Genomic DNA, 18,220 nt, shown 5'->3' with positions numbered 1-18,220 from the left:
CAGGTGCACAGCTGGGCTGTATGCTGGGCCTCTGCCAACCATGCTTGGGAGACTGCTTTGGGGGATGGAAAGCAGAAGGAAAAGACATGGTTTCCCTGCTGCATCTCTTTTGTTGCTGCTCTAAATAATCCTGTTTTGTGACAGGATACAAAGGACAGCTGGAATGAGCCATTTCTTTGCATCAGCACTGCTCTATGAGGAGGAACTCCTAAAAAGAAGGGAACTGGCAGCTCCCCCCAGGCAGGTCTTCGGTGGTTCCCTGAGCTGCCCAGAGAGTTTGGTGCCTCAAAATGTCTGTGAGGATCCTCACAGATTTAAGAAAGACGAAGGAAGTAATTATTCTGATCATGGTCAATGTGCTGCGTGAAGCTGTATTTAATGACAGAGGGTCTGCTCAAGAAAATCTGAAATAATGTAATTTATTTCACATTACTAATGAGCATTGCAATAGCTGTATGTTTCTAATCAGATACACTCCAGGCTTTCTGTTTTTGGGATTTTGTTACTTCTGCTGCCATTATTTCATGTTACATGAGAAAAAAATCTTTAAGACCTAGTTTTGCCTGTGGTTGCCCATTACCTTTTACCTGACATTTGAAGTTGCAAGGGAAAGATTCAGAATAGTTTCAAAGATGGTTTTAGTTGAATCTGCTATAGAAAAATATCACATTATTTTCTTTTTTTTTTTTTTTTTTAATTTCAGATACCTCTTATACCTACAAATAAAAAGGGATATTTTCCATGGCCGGTTGCTGTGTTCTTTTTCTGATGCTGCCTACCTAGGTGCCTGCATTGTCCAAGGTAAGTACAAGCAGCAGATTTGTGATATATAATTCATAAGTCTTAAGAGTAATCAGTATAAAGAGAAACACAAAATTGGTGCGAGATTGGTGATGAGGAAAGCAATAACTTTTTTTTTTTTAATTACCTGTACTGTTTGTTTCCCTGCATTGGTGTCAGTTGTAAAGTGTTTAAGTAATTCAGCTTGCAGACAACATATGACAAACAGGAACATAAATCAACAAACAAACAACAACATCAACAAAACCAACCAACCATCCAAACATAAATACTACCAACCCCCCTCTCCCCCCCCAAAAAAAACCAACACAACAACAACAAAAAAAAACAACAACCCCAAAACCCTGAAAGAAACAAAACAACAACAACAAAAAAAACCCCACGAGCTGATTGCCTTAGAATTACAGTTAAAAAGTATGGCATCAGTTTTAGACTGCTATTATAAAGAAAGCAAAATTCTTCTACTATCCCGAATGATAACATAATCTGTGCTAATTGAACTAAGCAGAAAAAGGTTCTATTCAGTGTTATTTCTTGTGGAAAAGATTATAATTTTGTTTGTGTAATGCTGGGATGGAGAAAACATGAGAAAAAAATCTTCTCTAAGGGTGCCAGAGCACAGTAACTGATGAAGTGGTGGAGTCTCCTTCTCCGGAGGTATTCAAAATTGATGTATAGGAAACCTGCAATAGCAGGAATACAACACAGGGGGTTGGACTAGATGATCTCCTGAAGTCCCTTCCAAGTGATCTGTGAAATCCCTGACAAAACAATAGACACAATTCAAGGAGAAAGGCCCTTTTTTTGTTGTTTTGTTTTAAAATATATTTTACTTTCTCCTTATCAGTTGCCAAAGGCAGAATTGAAATATATATATATCTTGGAATGCACTAGTGAGATAAGTTAGCTACATGTCCAGTTAGGGACTTCATATGTGTGCAAGTTCCCTTCATTCTACCTTAATCTGAATGAATCTCTTTGTTCATTACAAAGATACTTAGCCAAAACAAGATCAAGTCTAGACCATATTAAGAGACTTATCTAGAAAAATAGAGACCACATGTCTCACTTGTATAAATAATTGATCATCTTTTAGAAGAGGAACCAGATACTGTGGGTCACCTTTAAATGATGGTAAAGAGAAGTGGGGATAAATTGGTGAAAAAACAGCATGATCTGGAATATGTTGTTTTTGTTCTGCCTACTACCAGAATGGTAAGTAGTAAAAGGGGGAGAGTTTCCTATGTCTTCTTTACAGATCGTATGTTTTGCCAAAGATGATATTTTAAGATTGCTCATTTCTTCTGCAATAAATAAAACATGAAATTTGCTTGAAACTCAGTGACTGTAGTTTCAGCTAGCTACAAGTTCTTAAAAGTAGCATTTCTTCAGAGATGCTTCATTCTTACAGTCCCTGAATTACACTATTTACAGACCTTTTCTTCTAAATTTGCAATTTAATTTTTCTGTACTTTTTTTTTTTTTAAATCTATTTAGCTGAACTTGGTGATTACGATCCTGATGAACACCCAGAGAATTATATGAATGACTTCAAGATTTTTCCCAAACAGTCACAAAAGCTTGAGAAGAAAATAGCTGAAATACATAAAAATGAATTCAGGTAATTTGAAGTGCAGCTTAGTAAAGTTCTTACGATTAATTTACCTGTTTCCATGTTGTTTGTATAAACCCAGGAGGGTTTCTTCCTTCAATTTTAATAGGTGCTCTAAGAGTGTACTGTTTAATATGCTGGATTTGAAAATTCAGTTTCTGCTTAGCAGGTTTTCTTTTCCTATTAATCTTCATTAATTGTAACTGATTCCCACATGTGTGCTGGTACTTTAGACTCCATTTGCTTGAAATATGGGTCTAGTTATTGGGAGTAGCTCACATAATGGGTGCTGCAATTGAGTAACAGAGTGACATCTTTCAGTTAGGGATCAGAATTATGTAGAAGACTGTTCACGTCTTTTGTTGTGAAATATCTAAATGTAATTCAATTGCAGAATTCTGGATAGACATTGATTGAAATGGAATTGTAAGTTCTTATGTCACAGTTTTATTAACAAAGGTATGAATTATACAGAAATGTGTTTAAATTAGTTCTGTGCAAAAGAAAGGAGGTTAGATTCAGAACCATACATAAATCTCCTCCTGTCCTAAACTTCCAATTGTGTGGAGGGGACGAGGATAGATTGATTTCTCTCTAGGTTTCAAAGTTGAATGTATCCCTGAAGTGTTGTATTGCAGAAGAGTAGTAGCAGTGCTTTGTGCAACTGTACCCCCTTCAGGATTGTCAGTGAGTAGCATGCATGGTAGCAGGGTCAGAAACTACTCATCATTTTGCATGGTGGAGAATGTTTCTCTGAAAAGCATGAGAGGAATAGAACATGAAGAAAATTAAATAAAATCAAGCAATAAATTTAATAAATTAAGAGAATAATTTCTATTCAAAGATGAGGTTCATTGCACTTCCTTGAAACATGCACATCTTCTTTTACTAAAAGAACATTGTGAATTATCCAGTTCCTCCCCCCCCACCAGAAAAAAAATAAAAATAAAAATAAATTTTCAGAGGAGTTTAGAGTGAAAAACATTTTTTTTTTCCAGAAGTCAATCACATATGTTGTTCGTTACACGAGTGTAATGAAATTAATGTGTTTCCCCTTTTTTCTTCTTTAAACTTACATGTTTTGCTTATATTTCTTTCAGCAAAACAGTATTTTAAATAATGCAGCTATTGCTATATTTTTACATTAGTCTAGGCTGAACTTTATACAGATCCAGAGAAATACTGTTTGAAAAAACAAAAACCAAACCAAACAACAACAACAAAAAAACCCAATTTCTCTTACTTTAAGCCCTAGTTCACACAACAGCTACAAGTTTCCAAAGGCTAAATTCAACCTTTAAAAATGAAGATTTTTCATCATTTAAGCCATGGCGCAGTTGGGAAGATTTGGATCCATTCAGTTTGTCAGGAACACTCTAGTCTTTCATTTTATTTTATTATCTAGTCTTTTGTTAAAGGAAGGCTTGTTAGAGAAAGCTGATGGCTTTTGTATTTAACAGCCCTGGGAAAAGATTTATTTTTCTCAGTTGTGTTTTTCTGTTGTGCATAATTCTGTGCATACATCATGAGTTTAACCTGCTTGTTACACTATTATGAAAAATCAGGCACATTTTTAGCTCGTTTATAAATCTCCTGTTCTGATTAGACTAGTATTCTTCATCTTGTGACAGTGATCATTACAAGCCTTCACTTAGGCCTGTCTAGGATTCTGCTGGGGTCCATTCCGGTTGCTCTGTTCCCCCTATTAGTACCTGTGAGAATATCCCCTGAATTTCAGCAGTCTTGGTGAGGAACACCATTAATTATTGCCTTTTGGAAATTCAGGCAAATTTTATCAGCTCAGTTTCCTTTCCCTCTACTCCCATTTCCCTGGGATTCCAGAGGAATCACAGGAAGTGGTTGAGGCAGAACTTTGATATATAACAGAACTCACCATACATCTCATTTCTGCCTGTGTTGGTAATTCTCTGTAGTAGGTTTTGCCAATTTGTACACTATTAATGTTAGACTTAGCTTTTTCTAGCTGCCAGGAGCAGTTTTCTTCCCACTCCTTCCTGACCACTTTTTTTTTTTTTTTTTTTATTCTCAGCTTACAGTGTTCTTTATATGTTCGCCTGGCTGCAAAGACAGTTCGAGAGCTGTGTGCAATAGCTGCTTCTTCGTTCTCACACTTTGCTTCTGTAGCTCTGTCTTCACAAAACTGATAACCCTATTACCCTTTTTTACATCAAACATTCAGCTGTCACATAAAAGTTTTATCTTTTTCAGAATATTTAATTCCTTGGATCTCTAATCTAGGAGTACAAATTAATAAAACGTATCTGTCATATAATGAACTATATACAGAAAAGTCTAGTGCTAGGTAATCAAATTCTAGTACCTTAACTATAAAAATATTATTACAAAAACCGTTGAGTTGTCAAGCTTCGATTTCTTATTATGCACATGTATTTCACTGCATTCAGTAGAATTTTTCTTAGTGAAATTAGTATTTTCCTTCTCAGTGAGTACAGTTAGAAATGCTGAAGGAGGTCCCCAGGCCTTATATTTAAAAGTCACTTGAGTCACATTAGTGAATAGGAGAACAGAAGAGACAAATCCATTTTAATCCTGTTGCCATTTGGCTAACTTTGAAAGAATTACTTCTGCGTGTCATCACTGCAGATGAATCTGTCCCTTAATTTTCTTCACACATGTAAACTAAAGCTACGGCATCTGTCTCTTACAGAAAGCTTCTGTGTAATCAAAGCCCTGTGGCTTGGAGGGTGCTAGTTCTTAACAGCTATCAGCATCCTCATTCTCAAGGTCCTACAGCATGCTGGAAGAATTTGCCTTTTGAAAGTCACATGAGAATAGTGAGAGGAATGTCTGGGAAACAGGCAGTGATGCTGCGACAGCTGCCAATGATTTAATGACTTTTTTATGTCATTTAGAAGTCTTGTTCTTATTAGCTAAAACAGATGTATGAAGTGGTACTTTTATTTCTTGCTCTGTTTGCCTATGAAAACAGAACTAGATTTTAGCAAAATGCAGGCTTTCTTATGACCATCTTCTTCACCTGGTTGCAAAAATTATAAACATGATGGATAGACAAATGTGTGAAAGCTTTATTGTGCTGTGATTCCTTGTCTTGTGAGTTGGAATTAGTTGTTCTCATTGAGAAAGGGAGAGGTACAGTAATAATTTAATTGATCTTTAGCAGTGAATGGGCAAACAAATGCCATGATGTCACGTTCTCATTCCAAGTAAGGCCTCTTTTGAAACGCAGCATACTGCTGAGAGAGTGAGAAGATAGTGGTCTTATGGCATAGCAGCTTAGAATTAGGATGTGAAGTGGACACTTATTCTTTGAAGTTGATTTGATTGTTATATGTTTTGGTATGGATATAACAGCGCAGCTACAGCATTCATAGCTACTTGCATTTCTGTTTGCCTATCACTTTTAACAGATTGGAAGAGATTTTGGCCATAAAAACTAGTTATTCAGTGAGTAGGTTGATGTGTACTTTCTCCTTCAAGTGAAGTGAATGCTTATGTATGTCTCCGGGTTATTCATTTCATATTTTAGCTAGGCTAGTGCAAGTATTTATGAGGCTGCATTGTAAATCACATCACTGAAACAATCCAAACAAAAAATAATCTTTTATTTTTTGCTTGTCTCTCTAGGAAAAGTAAATTGTACGACACATGCAGTTCTTAGATGTTTTGGCAGTGTTTTGGCAGTACTAGAGCTATTTTACAAGTTGTAGCATTTTCAGTGTATAAAGTTATACTTTAATTCTGGTGACCAAAAAAATCCCAGCTTGACAAAACTCTGGTAAAGAATGCTGTGTAGGATTTGGGAAGGAAAGAAACAAAACCACAAAAAATCTAATCCATCAAATGAACTTAGGCAGAATCATGAAATGTTCCTGATAAGGGAGAGGGAAGTTAAGTGTAAGGTTGTTTCTTCAAGCCTAAAAGCAGGGACTACTAAGAGTATTTATTTATTTATTTATTCATTTGAGAAGATCACCCAGGCAGTCTTGATCTTGGAATTTCAGAGCTTGTTTTTAGCACATTGATAGTTTTACAACTGCACCCAAAACAGTTGTACTTTTTTCACACTATGCTTGAGCAGCTTAAGTTCCTGGCACTGTTTTTATTGTTGCTATTGGATTTTACAGGCTTCTCTTAAAAGTAAGTGGAGATCATACATATATACATACCTGTTGTCTGTTTCTTCTTCCAAAGAAGTACATCGGTGTTGTTACAAGTGTGTCCTTTGTTTTAAATGATGGATTAAAACTTCAGATGCTTTTACTATGTTCACAGTGTCTTCTCTTTGCTCCAAGACAATTTTTTTTTCTATCTCAGATCTTCCATCTTTAAACAGAGTATTTATAACCCTGATAAATTCCTTGTCTTTTGAAGAGTACCTATCAACCATAGCTTCCTGAGATCAGACACCTGAAATCCAGAGAATTCCAAAGACAGGACCCATAGAAAATCTGCAGAAGGGAACGTATATTTGTTGGAATTATGTTTATTTTCTCCTCTTTTCATGTGGAAGGCATGCAATGAAAGTACTTAGTGGTTGAGACTAAAGATTTTTTTTATTTTTATTTTTTGTATTGCACCTGAAAGCTGCTTCTGAAATGAAATATAAAGTCATGTAACTTAAATGAGTGTATTTATGTAAACAGCCATTAATTTACATAGAAGCCCTAAGGAAACATAACTGCCAATTAAATTATGGACCAATTCAAGTACCTATTTCTCAGGCCAATTGCATAGGTAAATTCAAATAATTTATCATTACTTGGGATTGCTGTTGATGATAAAGGCTCACTATTATTGACTGCTACTTGACTATTCTCTCCAGTGTGTAACATTTTCTAGATTCTGCAGAAGTTTTATGTGGGAGAAAATCTTCTGGGAGAGGAAGAGATTTCCTCTGAGGGCATGAAATCACTGATATGTTCTGTTAATAACTATCTTAAAAGAAATGTAAACTTTTAAGCTAAAGGCTATTATTCTCATGAAAACAAGATTAAGAAATTGATGCTTGTCTTTGAGGAAAGTTAAATGAGAAGTTTTGTTTAAATTTGTTTTGAAAAGTGTGTAATATCTACATAATTTATATTGTTACTAGGCACTGTTGACTTAAGCATTTTTAACTTAACTCGACTGCTCTAATTCTTTCCTTATTCCTTTCACCTTACCATCAGTTACCTTCAGTGCTCATAGTGGTGTGAAGATTCTAGGGTTTCCTGGTTTGCACTGGTTTGCTTTCCAGCTCTCATGCAGACATGGAGAAGCCAATGGAGTTATTGGCAAGCTTAACTGTGATTATTACTATCAGAGTATATCCAGGGTGCCTGTCTTAGAAGACTTGGCAAGGGTTGCTTGAAAATGATTTTCTCTGTAGGTGCTAATATTGCTTAATCCAAGATTAAAGCAACTTTTTAGTACATTATTAAATATATGAGAAAAGAGCTAAAACTGAATTTCTGTTGAGTACATCTGGACCAAAGTGGATTTTATATGACATTTAAAAGCTTCTTTCAATTAAAAGTGCATATCATCTGCCTTTATGTGTTTAGTGCTGGTACCACACTCATCGACACATTGCATTTAGCTTCTTATACCACCCTAATCACATTTGTATCCAGTGGCCTCATACAGATGAGAGTAATCCAATCAAGATGACATATGAAATGCACTAATACTTGCTGTCATACTATAGAAGATGAAAGCCAATTGTTTGGGAATCTGGAATCTGTTGCCATTTACATAGATGGGGGAGGATTCTGGAAAAGGGCTTGGGCTCAGGAATAGCTGACTTGCATGCTCAAGTAGCCAAAATCTTTTTAGTTCTCATCCATGAAAAGTATATCAAGGACTTTGGAGGATCGAGGAGGGGGAGGATGTGTAAGGGGAGTTCACAAGCAGATTGTCATGCCAGCTGCTTGGATTTCACCTATGTTACAGCTGTGCTGGGGCCTGTCCTCTTCATTATCTTTATTGATGACTAGGATGAGGGCATTGAGTGCACCCTCAGTTTGAAGGTGACACCAAGTTGGGAGGAAGTGTCAATCTACTTGGGGGTAGGAAGGCTCTCCTGAGTGATCTAGGCAAGCTGGATAGATGGGCTGAGGACAGTGGCATGAAGTTTAACAAGACCAGATGCAGGTCCTGCACTTTGGCCACCAAAACCGTGGGTGACGCTACAGGCTTGGAGCAGTATTGCTGGAATACTGTGTAGAGGAAACAGACCAGGGGAAATTGGCTGATGTGTGGCTGAGCATGAGCCAACAGTGTGCCCAGGTGGCCAAGAATGCCAATGGTATCCTGGCTTGTATCAGAAATAGTGTTGCCAGCAGGAGCAGGGGAGTCATTATCCCTCTGTACTCAGCACTGGTGAGGCCACACCTTGAGTACTGTATTCACTTTTGGGCCCCTTAGTACACTGAGGACCAGGAGCATGTTCAGAGAAGGGCAACAAAACTGATGAGGGGTATGAAGCACAAGCCTGATGTGGAGCAGCTGAGGGAGCTGGGATTGTTAAGTCTGTAGATGAGGAGGCTTGGTGGAGACCTTATTGCTTTCTACAACTACCTGAAGGGAGGTTGTAGTGAGGTGGGTGCTGGCCACTTCTCTCATGTGACTAGTGATAGGACTGGAGGAGATGGCCCCAGGTTGCATGAGGGGAGATTCAGGTTGGACATTAGGAGATACTTCTCCAAGAGAGTGGTCAGGTGCTGGAATGGGCTGCTCAGGGAGAAGTCAGGTGGAGTCAGCAACCCAGGAGGTGTTCAAGAAACGTTTAGATGTTGTACTGAGGCGCATAGTTTAGTGGGAAATACTGGACAGTTGGACTGGATGATTTTAGAAGTCTTTTCTAACTTTGGTTATTCTGTGATTCTTCAGGACTCTGAGATGTGTGTCATCTCGTCCTGTAGACTTATATGTGTTCAGTCTCATCAGGTGATCTTGAGGTTGCATTTCTTTCACAGTGGGAGGGATTTTGTTCTTCGAAGCCCTGCCCACAGATTCAGGCAATGAACATGGTATTGATTAAATTTTTTTTTCCATTCTTATGGTGAGGTTTAGATTCAGATTCCACATATTTAGCCTGCTCATGTATTCAGGTGTACATTTGAATTCCCAATCTATAGGAATTTCTTCATCTGCTTCTGACCTTCCTCTTCATCACTTCTTTATCTGGGTGTAAAGGCAGCAGGACCAGTCTCGCTTATGCACCATGGGAAGGTATGAGAAGGTGTTACAAAAAAAAAAAAACAAAAAAAAAACAACAACAACAACAAAAAAGGATGCTCACCCAAATTCAAAGATTTAGGCTCACAGGAAGACTCCACAAAGAAGGACTCTCCAGCAAGAGATCCTTCCTCAGTTGCAGACAGCCCTGAAAATGAGGTAAAAAATGAGTAGAGCCTGGTTGCATAGGTGAATTTTAGTAAACTTATGTCATATCTTAGTACCACTCAATTTTTAGCATCTTCATTGTGTCTAAATCTTTAGCAGACAGACTGTATGAAAAGCATCTCTGATGTCTGCTAAGATCTTCTGAGCTTAGATCAAAAGTAAAATGCTCAGGATTTTTATTGCTATAATTGTATAGCTGTTAAAGTCCCACTTTAAAGAAACAGCAAACCTTGTGGTAGGTATATGATGTAATTAAACATGTAACTTCTTTTTGCAAAATTCTGGCTTCTCTAAAGGAAATCCAGATAGCCCTTGTTCTGCTGGAGGATGCTTTGTACAAGACCTTGGACATAGGAAGGACAGGATTTCATAGGTGGCATCATCATTTATACAGTCATTGTCTCTTCTGAAACTGCAGTGAAGAATGTTCTTGTAAAGGATATTTGGTGGAGATGGAGCCTATGTTATTTAGTTTCATGAGGGTTTTGTTTGTTTGTTTGTTTTCCCCAGGTTTGTAATGAGGGGAATACAAAACAATTCTTGAAGCCAGATAGTTATGTACAGATTTAATTCTGTGAATTAATTGTCTTTCAAAACCCTTCAAATCATAAACATCCTGAAATGATTGATTCCTACGTGGGGCGTGCTCAAATACTGTGAATCTACAGTGTCTTCCAGCTGGTAACTTTGATAAACACATAAATGAATCAAAAGGGTGGAGAATAGTTATGCTTTTTACTAACAGTCATGTATTAATAGGCTAGTAATAGTGTTTCAAAGCACCTCATAACTCAGTAAGAGAAATCACAGAACACAGACAAAATGACTCAAAAAAGGCTATTCAAAATGGCACTGAGAATGGCATTGAAAATGCTTTTTGCTGTTATTGCTATATAAATTTCTTCATTTATTGAAAAGAACTGTTGGTTGATCTTGGGCATCAGATAACCTCAAATGAAAGATATGAAGGGGAGAAAGAATCAGCCAGCAAAGCAAGTATATCATTGCTGTGATAATCCTGAAAGTGCTCCCCGCTGTGCATCCTGGTCTTTCCAATGATTCAGGGCTGGAGGTTCTTTGGGAATAAACAGAGGTTGTGCATCCTCTTGTGTGTAATCCTCATTAGCCTAGAGTTAAAAATAAAGCCTGCTGCAGACTTTTCAGTCTTATTAAAGTCTTTGTTTGATAAAAATTTTATTAGGAACTTTTTGATTGATTGATTGATTGATTGATTCCAGGTATGAATAATTAATTCATTGCTAACAGCTGTGGAGGCATAATTTTACATTCTTATTCTTCAATTCTTATTTCATTAGTTTATTTTTCTTATTTTACTGTTTGTCCATTTGTATGGAAAATGTTCATTGTAATATGTTAGTAGCCCTGCTCAAAAACTTTGTCTTGAGAGAGCTGGCTACTAGAATGGTTGCAACATATAAAAATGGGATTCATCTTCAGTTCGGTACTGAATGCGTATCGACTAAGTTGAGATTATCACGTAAGGTCAAAAGGAGTGACTGCTCTTTCTTCATGGGCTGCATCCCTGCCTACAGTCTGCACTGACTTCTGCCCCTTGGGCTCCTCCATGTCTGCATGTGGAGGTTTATTCCTCGTGGTGCTTCTCCATGGGCCTCTCCTGAGCTGCAGGGAGCTGCTGCATTGCACCTGGAGCTTCCTCCTGCCCTCCTTTAGCACTCACTGTAGTGCAGTAGGGCGGTAGTCTCACATTTCTCATTCCTCTCTTCCAGCTGCTGTGATGCGGCAGTTTTTCCTTTCTGTAAATCTGCTTTCGCAGAGGCACACCCAGCGTCATTCATGGTTCAGCTCTGGCAGTAGTGGGTGTATTTGGGAGCAACTGCAAATGGCTGTATTCTGACATGGGGCATCTGCTGGGCTCTGCTCTTGCAGAGGCCACCCTTGCAGGGCTCTTGTTAATGTGAGAGGTTGTTTGCTTTGAATAGAACTGTAAAGGTTTTTTAGCAAAGCCAATAAGAGGAGTATCTGTTGTGAAATTAGTGATTAACATTAAATGCTGGCTTTTGTTTACTGTTAGCATTCCCTATAGATATCTTTTTATTTAAGAAAGTTTCATTACTACATTACAAAAGAAAAGCATGTTGTGAAGGTTGAGTATTACTCCCTTGGTTAGAGATAAATCAAGAATTTCTTTTTCATTTTCTATTACACAGATGACTTCTGCTTTGTGCTGTTCTTGTAAGGCTGCCCATGGTAGCCGTTTTATTTGCCTGTAATCTGATAGCATCAAATGTGTCAATTTTGTCTGCTTTTTTTCAAGTATCACAGCTCTACAGCTCTTTCCACCTGATGTGCAGAAAGGCTGCATGGTTTCAGAGATAATAGATGAGAGCATGCTAATTTTTTTATTTTTATTTTTTAGTGTGTGTTCTTGCTTTAATGATGATTGCAAGGTAGTACTGCTTTTTTCACCTCTGGAAATGTCAAATCCAAACAACCCAAGCCCACAAACCACATTGTTTCTAATTATTTATCATTTCTCATTCTTTCCAAACTAAGAGACTGGCTGCTTTCCTTTGTGCCAGCAAAGGAAGTTGTGAAAAATTTGGTTTTATAAGCTATTGTTTTTCTGTAAGGCTTAGCACTCAGATCTTTCCTGTTTGACTTCTCCCTTTGCAGCATAAGCAATCTAAGTAATCTAGGTCAATTTAGTTAATTACTTCTATTCTTTGCAGTTGATTGGTACATGAAACAAACTTGCTATATCAGAACTCAACAATTATTATTTATTGGTATTGAAAAGGAACAGAAATATCTAGTGGAGCCATCAAAAAGTTAATTGGGCAAAATAAGTGAGTTTGGTTTTGTTTGCTGCTTTCATGCTGTCTTTTAAAATATGTAGCTTTACAAATGCACATTTGCAAATGTCTGTGTTCCCTTTGACACAGGTTCTTCTCTATTAGATACTTGTGAAGGAAGGAGAAAGGCACTACTTTAATTTTGGTGGTTTTTAAGTAATGAAATGCAAGTAATGTAGTATCAAGGAGATCCAGAACCACACTGGAGGATAAAGGATAGTGGAGTCCAGATGAGAATGAGTTAAAACCTTTTAACAACAAATGTTAACGACTCTGATATTGCCACAGGGCACTAATGTGGTAGATTCAAAATAGGATTTGATATCTGTAAGTATGCTAGAATCATCTTCAGAGTTCAAATGAACTTTGAGCTGGTTACTAAGACTTCTGTGTCAGAGTATTTTAATTTTTAGCTGTTGTAGGGATGGCAGAGACTGCTACAAGAAAAATTATTCTACATCATTGCACTGAGTGTTTGTCAGTGCTCATTTCTTTGTGGCACAGGACACAGAGTGAGAATGGGAGTCAGAGTGGTGGGGTGCGGTAAAGTATGACCATTCCTGCGTTTCTTGAAGGATTGTCAGTGCCCTATTTCTGAGATAATGTGTATGAGAAGGATTTATGAGTCAGGCTTTCTGAACGTCCTGAGCAGTGCTTGTCATAAAACCATGTATCTGTCAGAGTCGTGTTCTTTAGTCATACAAATATCTAAACAGAATAATGCTCAGAACAGCTCACTGTCAAACAGGCATTGCAAATCCATTTTAGGGCTGAGAGTAACATGACTTAGAGGAGCTAAAACAAAATAATAAAACTTAATAACTCAAGGTTTGCATGCCGTGTCTGAGCCTTTAGTCTATGTTCACAGTTGATTATAGACACCCTAAAAACAGGGGCATATAATGGAAATGCTGACAGATTCTAACCTATCGTGGTAGTAACAAGCACTGCTATAAATAGGTGTGCATCTGAGTGGACTGTAATATGATTGCTGTGTTTATACCCTGTGCTGGAAGGAATGTTTGTTAATCTGGACAATCCTTTGAGATGAATTTGTGAGCAAAAGTTTTTGGAAAAAAAATACTGAAGCTTACATAATCAGGGTGATGTGCTTCTGTATCAAAAGGCAAGAGATATCTGCAGGATATTAGATGACTTTGGTTAACTGCATAACATGCTTGTATCCCACAAGTGTTAAAATAACCTACCAGAATTAACTGAAAAGGTGCTGCATTGGGTAGTTAAGTTCTGGAAATAACATTAAAGTTTCATATCTCTACATTATAAACTGAACATTGTTGAAATTGTTTATATTTGATTAAGAGTTTTTCTTTTCAGAGGTCAGAGCCCAGCTGTTTCTGAATTTAAATTGCTCCTGAAAGCACATTCATTAGAAACTTATGGTGTTGATCCTCATCCTTGCAAGGTAACAGTTTTTTGTTTGTTTAACTAACATTTGATAAAAAGTCGTTAATTGAATTTATTTTGATCTATTTTTATTTAGACATGAACAGTTATAAAAGAACTTAATTCTGCATTTAAGCCACAGGAGAGCATTTGAGTCCATTTAACAATCAAACAAAATGTCTCTGCAGAAAAAACAGTCCAACAGGACCATGTAGTAGATTGTCATGCCAGAAACTATAAATATGCTTGACAGTTTCTTTGCACTTACTGCAAAGGTTTCATAAATGTGCCATGTATTAAATACTTGCTTGCCAGGAATTTCAAGATTCAGGCTTACTGTTGTCCAGAAGTTGAAGCAAATTACTAGACCTTGGCAGAATAGTTTTTCAAATACCATCAAAATATGAAAGTCTTAGAAAGAACAGCAAATTGGTTGTTTTGTGGTTCTTTAAAAGGAGGTGACTTTACTTTCCAGTTCTGATTGTCCCTTACACCTACATTTATAATTACTTGGTTTTTTCCATATACTCTGCAGTCTGCTACTTTTTAATGTTTGTTACTTCATTTTTTATTTGCTGCTTTTGATTTTAGTTCTCCTTGTATGGTGTCTAATTTGGTCAAATAGCAGAAGTCTGCATTGCTGTCCATTTGGCTGCTCAGATGATGAGTGCCTTCAGGCAGTCACCTGTAACATAAAGCTGCTTCAGATTTCACATATACTATGATAGGAGTGGTGTTCCTGTGTGAAATGCAGGGTCTGATTCAGAGATGAGTGAAGTCAGTGACATTGTAAGCTTTAGTTCAAAGTGTGAATTTTCAGAGGAAATCTCTTATGTTGGCACTTAGGACAGAGTCAGAATTCATTCAGCACCTCCTCTTTATCTGTGTAGCAGGACTTATAGAGTGGGGACATACAGGACTTAATGGCCTGTGATGAAGGAAAAGTTTTTAGACTTCTGGAAGTGAATACAAAGCACAGTGTCTTTGTTAGTCTCTTTCCCAAAAAGCATGTTAGTTTATGATTATCTTACTGATTGTTTGAGCATAAGGTACAATAAACCTGATATACTTTAAGAAGGTGATGGTCTAGGACTTGGGGTGGGCTGGAACTCCAGTTAACACCAAACTTAACTGATTCTTTGCTCAAAAAAGCTGGGGAAGAACTTTTACTATGGAACTTTTTTATAAATAGTATTTCATAATTTAACAGCTATTATCACTAAATGTTCTGGTTTATAATCAAGAGTGCTTGCTTACTTTATAAATGATTTTGAAAGTATTGTCACATTAGCAATCTCACAAAGGAAGAAAGTATTGTGAAATCTTAAAAATATCAGTGTTGAAATCAGATACGAATTCTTGGTTTGTAGTTACTATCCCACTGGCAAATAAAAGAAATACAGTTTAAACAAAATTAATAAATATGCCTAGAGATTCTTTGTTGCCATGAGCCAAAAATAAACAAAATGTAAATTTCTGTTACTCTGATAAACACATAGACATAAATCAGGCTAGTTTCACCACTATTTGTTTCAAGTCTTTGTTGCTTAGAAGTGTGCAACTTGGAAGATAATTTCCTTTGAAAAGGAAAATAAAATGCAGGTAGCCTATAATGTAATTATAACTTCTGCATTAGTAATAAATGTCTCTCTGGATAAAGGCAAAATTATGTTTCTTCTTTCTCTTTCAAGGACTCAACGGGAACAACTACGTTTTTAGGATTCACAGCTGCAGGATTTGTAGTTTTTCAGGGGAACAAACGAACTCATTTGTTAAAATGGTAAGCATGTAAGGGTGCATTAATTCATTCAAGAGCCTTTTCTTCCCTGTTTTCCTTTCTCTTATTTTCACCTGTATTTGCTTTCTTTAAGGTGAACCACTTGGATATTCCTTCTCTTGCTTTATCATGTTTCTTTTTTAAGAGGACCTCCAGTAAAAAGCAGAATAATTTGATTTTGTTCTTCCTCCAGTGAAAATGATTTAACAGAATACCTTAGTCAACATAATGTAAAAATGCTAAGACGAGTAAGCTGATTTTTCAGCTCTGATGTAAATTGCCAGTGAAGCATATTGACTTCCTTCAATTCAAAAACAGTACTTGATAAGCAGATATGTAGTCTAAATCTACAAGTTCATGAATCTCATTTTGCTCCTGCTGCTAAACTGGTGCCAACATCAGAAGCTTAGAAGCACCCTCAGCCTTTCTTGTGGGAAGGAGGTGGGCTGGAGATGAGGAAATGGTGAGACAGTTATTTACATAGAGATGTGCTCTCCTACACCTATAGAAATCTCCCTGCTGAATAATATGAAATCATCAGAGGTTTGGCATTGTACATGTAACATACATTTCTCTATGCAGCTCTGGGGATGTTTGTCGAATACTGTGCCTTTGTGATCCTGGATTTGTATTGTAGTTTCCCTAGGGTTAATATCAGGTTGCTCTGGTAAGAATGTGTAAGTGGTATGTGCCTCTGGCATCATGTCCAGGTAACTGTGGTGTCATTCTGTGATAAAAGGAGAGAGTATCTCTCGCTAAGCTTGTATCCACCATAATGTGGAAACTGAGCTTGAGTGCTTTATGTTTCTTGTTTCTATGCAAGGCTAAAGTGACTTCTTGAAGATCTCTGTGTATTCATTTAGTCCACTGGCATGTAAACAAAATAAAATATTGATAGATGAAAATTCATGAAGTTGTCTCAGTGTTATGCTGCTACTGGAAAGTTGATCTGATGAGACTGATCTAGATACAGTGTGATGCTTGTACTGTTCTTTTTGTTTATAAAACCTAGAACTGAATAGCTTTTACTAGTATCAGCTGATGTTTACACTAAGTAAAAATCCAGATTCATATTTGAGATTGCCTTGTCTTCAGATCTCACTGATCTTATCCCAGAAAATCTCAATAGATTTTGAAGACCAACAACTTAACTATTCATTACAGATGGCATTAGTTATGTGGGCACTCCAAAAGATTACAATAATAACAAGTAGCAAAATGTACTGCATGCTTTAATTTATGTTGGGTTTTAAAAAAGAGATTGGTTCTGTAAATTATTGTCACTCTAATGTATTGGCAAGATATTGTTTTAGCTCACTGATTCAACCGAAGTGTCTTTGGATTCCTGGTTTGCCTTTGATTTATTGTCATATTGTTGTTTACAGATGTTTACTTTATTTCATGAATAATTTTCAATTCAGGATCTGTCTGATCAGCAACACACAACACCCAATAATAAGTGTTGTCAAACCTTTTTCTTTTCCAGCATCCCAAATTTTTTGCCAGTGCCCAGGATTGTAAAACAAATTCTCTGCTTATTTTCTCTGCTGTAAAGGAAATTGGAATATTACATACTTTTATGCTAAAGGTTATATGCTGGAGACCTTTCTTGAACCTTTTGTCTCTTGAAAGCCTGCTTGATGTTTGTGATTCAGTGAAGTCTGAATGCAGATTATTTTCTTACCTATTTCAGTCTATTGTCTACAATAAATCATTTTTCTCTTTCTAGGTGTGATGTCTACAAGCTGAAATTTGAAGGGAAGACTTTCTATGTGTTTGGAGCTCAGAAAGAGGTCAGGTTTAATATTTTTATGGGAGTTCTGTATTTGATTTAGAGTCAGCTTAAATATAATATGTTTAACCAGACTTCAACTAAAGTATAAGGATAATTATATTTCTTTTTTCTTTTTTTTTTTCCCTTCCTAAAATTGAATTCAAGTGAATGTGAATATTGTTATCAGAAGAGTGTCTTACTTGCAAGGGACTGAGATGTTTCTTACTCAACCTACAGGCAGTGCTGAGTTGATTGCATATGGTTTTGATTGTGTAGCAAAGTTTTAATGGGTTTTAAATACTAAAGCTGTACCAGCCTACTCGAAAGCATAAACAGCATCTCAGTGGTGTTGAATCCTGGATCAGAGCAAAATATTATTGTCTTTTTGGATCACTTTCTCAAATTCTGCTCAGCTAGGTAGGATGAAGTCTGTCCTAATTATAGTACTGCCATTGGACTCTTGCAATTAAAATTGTGGAAATTTTCCCTTCGACATGCTCTAATCAGTGCTTCCCCATGGGGAGAGTGATTTAGCCCAGCACTGTGTCTTTGGATGCAGTCTGGATGAAGAACAGAAAATGAGGGAAGGAAGAAGTACCTGAAGTAGCAGGAGCTGTTTGTATGGC

General features: G+C 36.9%; 1 protein-coding gene across 3 annotated transcripts in view; it reads left to right on the top strand.

Annotated features, from left to right (window-relative positions):
- Positions 1–18,220, top strand: part of FRMD3 (FERM domain containing 3) — a 138,712-nt gene that overhangs the window by 96,931 nt on the left and 23,561 nt on the right. For all 3 annotated transcript variants that reach the window (XM_015849240.2, XM_015849239.2, XM_015849238.2), the window contains 5 exons: positions 704–801; positions 2,299–2,422; positions 13,975–14,062; positions 15,735–15,823; positions 17,550–17,613. In XM_015849240.2, the coding sequence (XP_015704726.1) occupies positions 704–801; positions 2,299–2,422; positions 13,975–14,062; positions 15,735–15,823; positions 17,550–17,613 (463 nt within the window). The remainder of the gene's footprint in view (positions 1–703; positions 802–2,298; positions 2,423–13,974; positions 14,063–15,734; positions 15,824–17,549; positions 17,614–18,220) is intronic.

Source organism: Coturnix japonica, chromosome Z (assembly GCF_001577835.2).
Source record: "Coturnix japonica isolate 7356 chromosome Z, Coturnix japonica 2.1, whole genome shotgun sequence".
NCBI lineage: Eukaryota > Metazoa > Chordata > Aves > Galliformes > Phasianidae > Coturnix > Coturnix japonica.
Note: the sequence above shows the minus strand (reverse complement) of the source record. Positions and strands in the feature narration are given on the sequence as shown.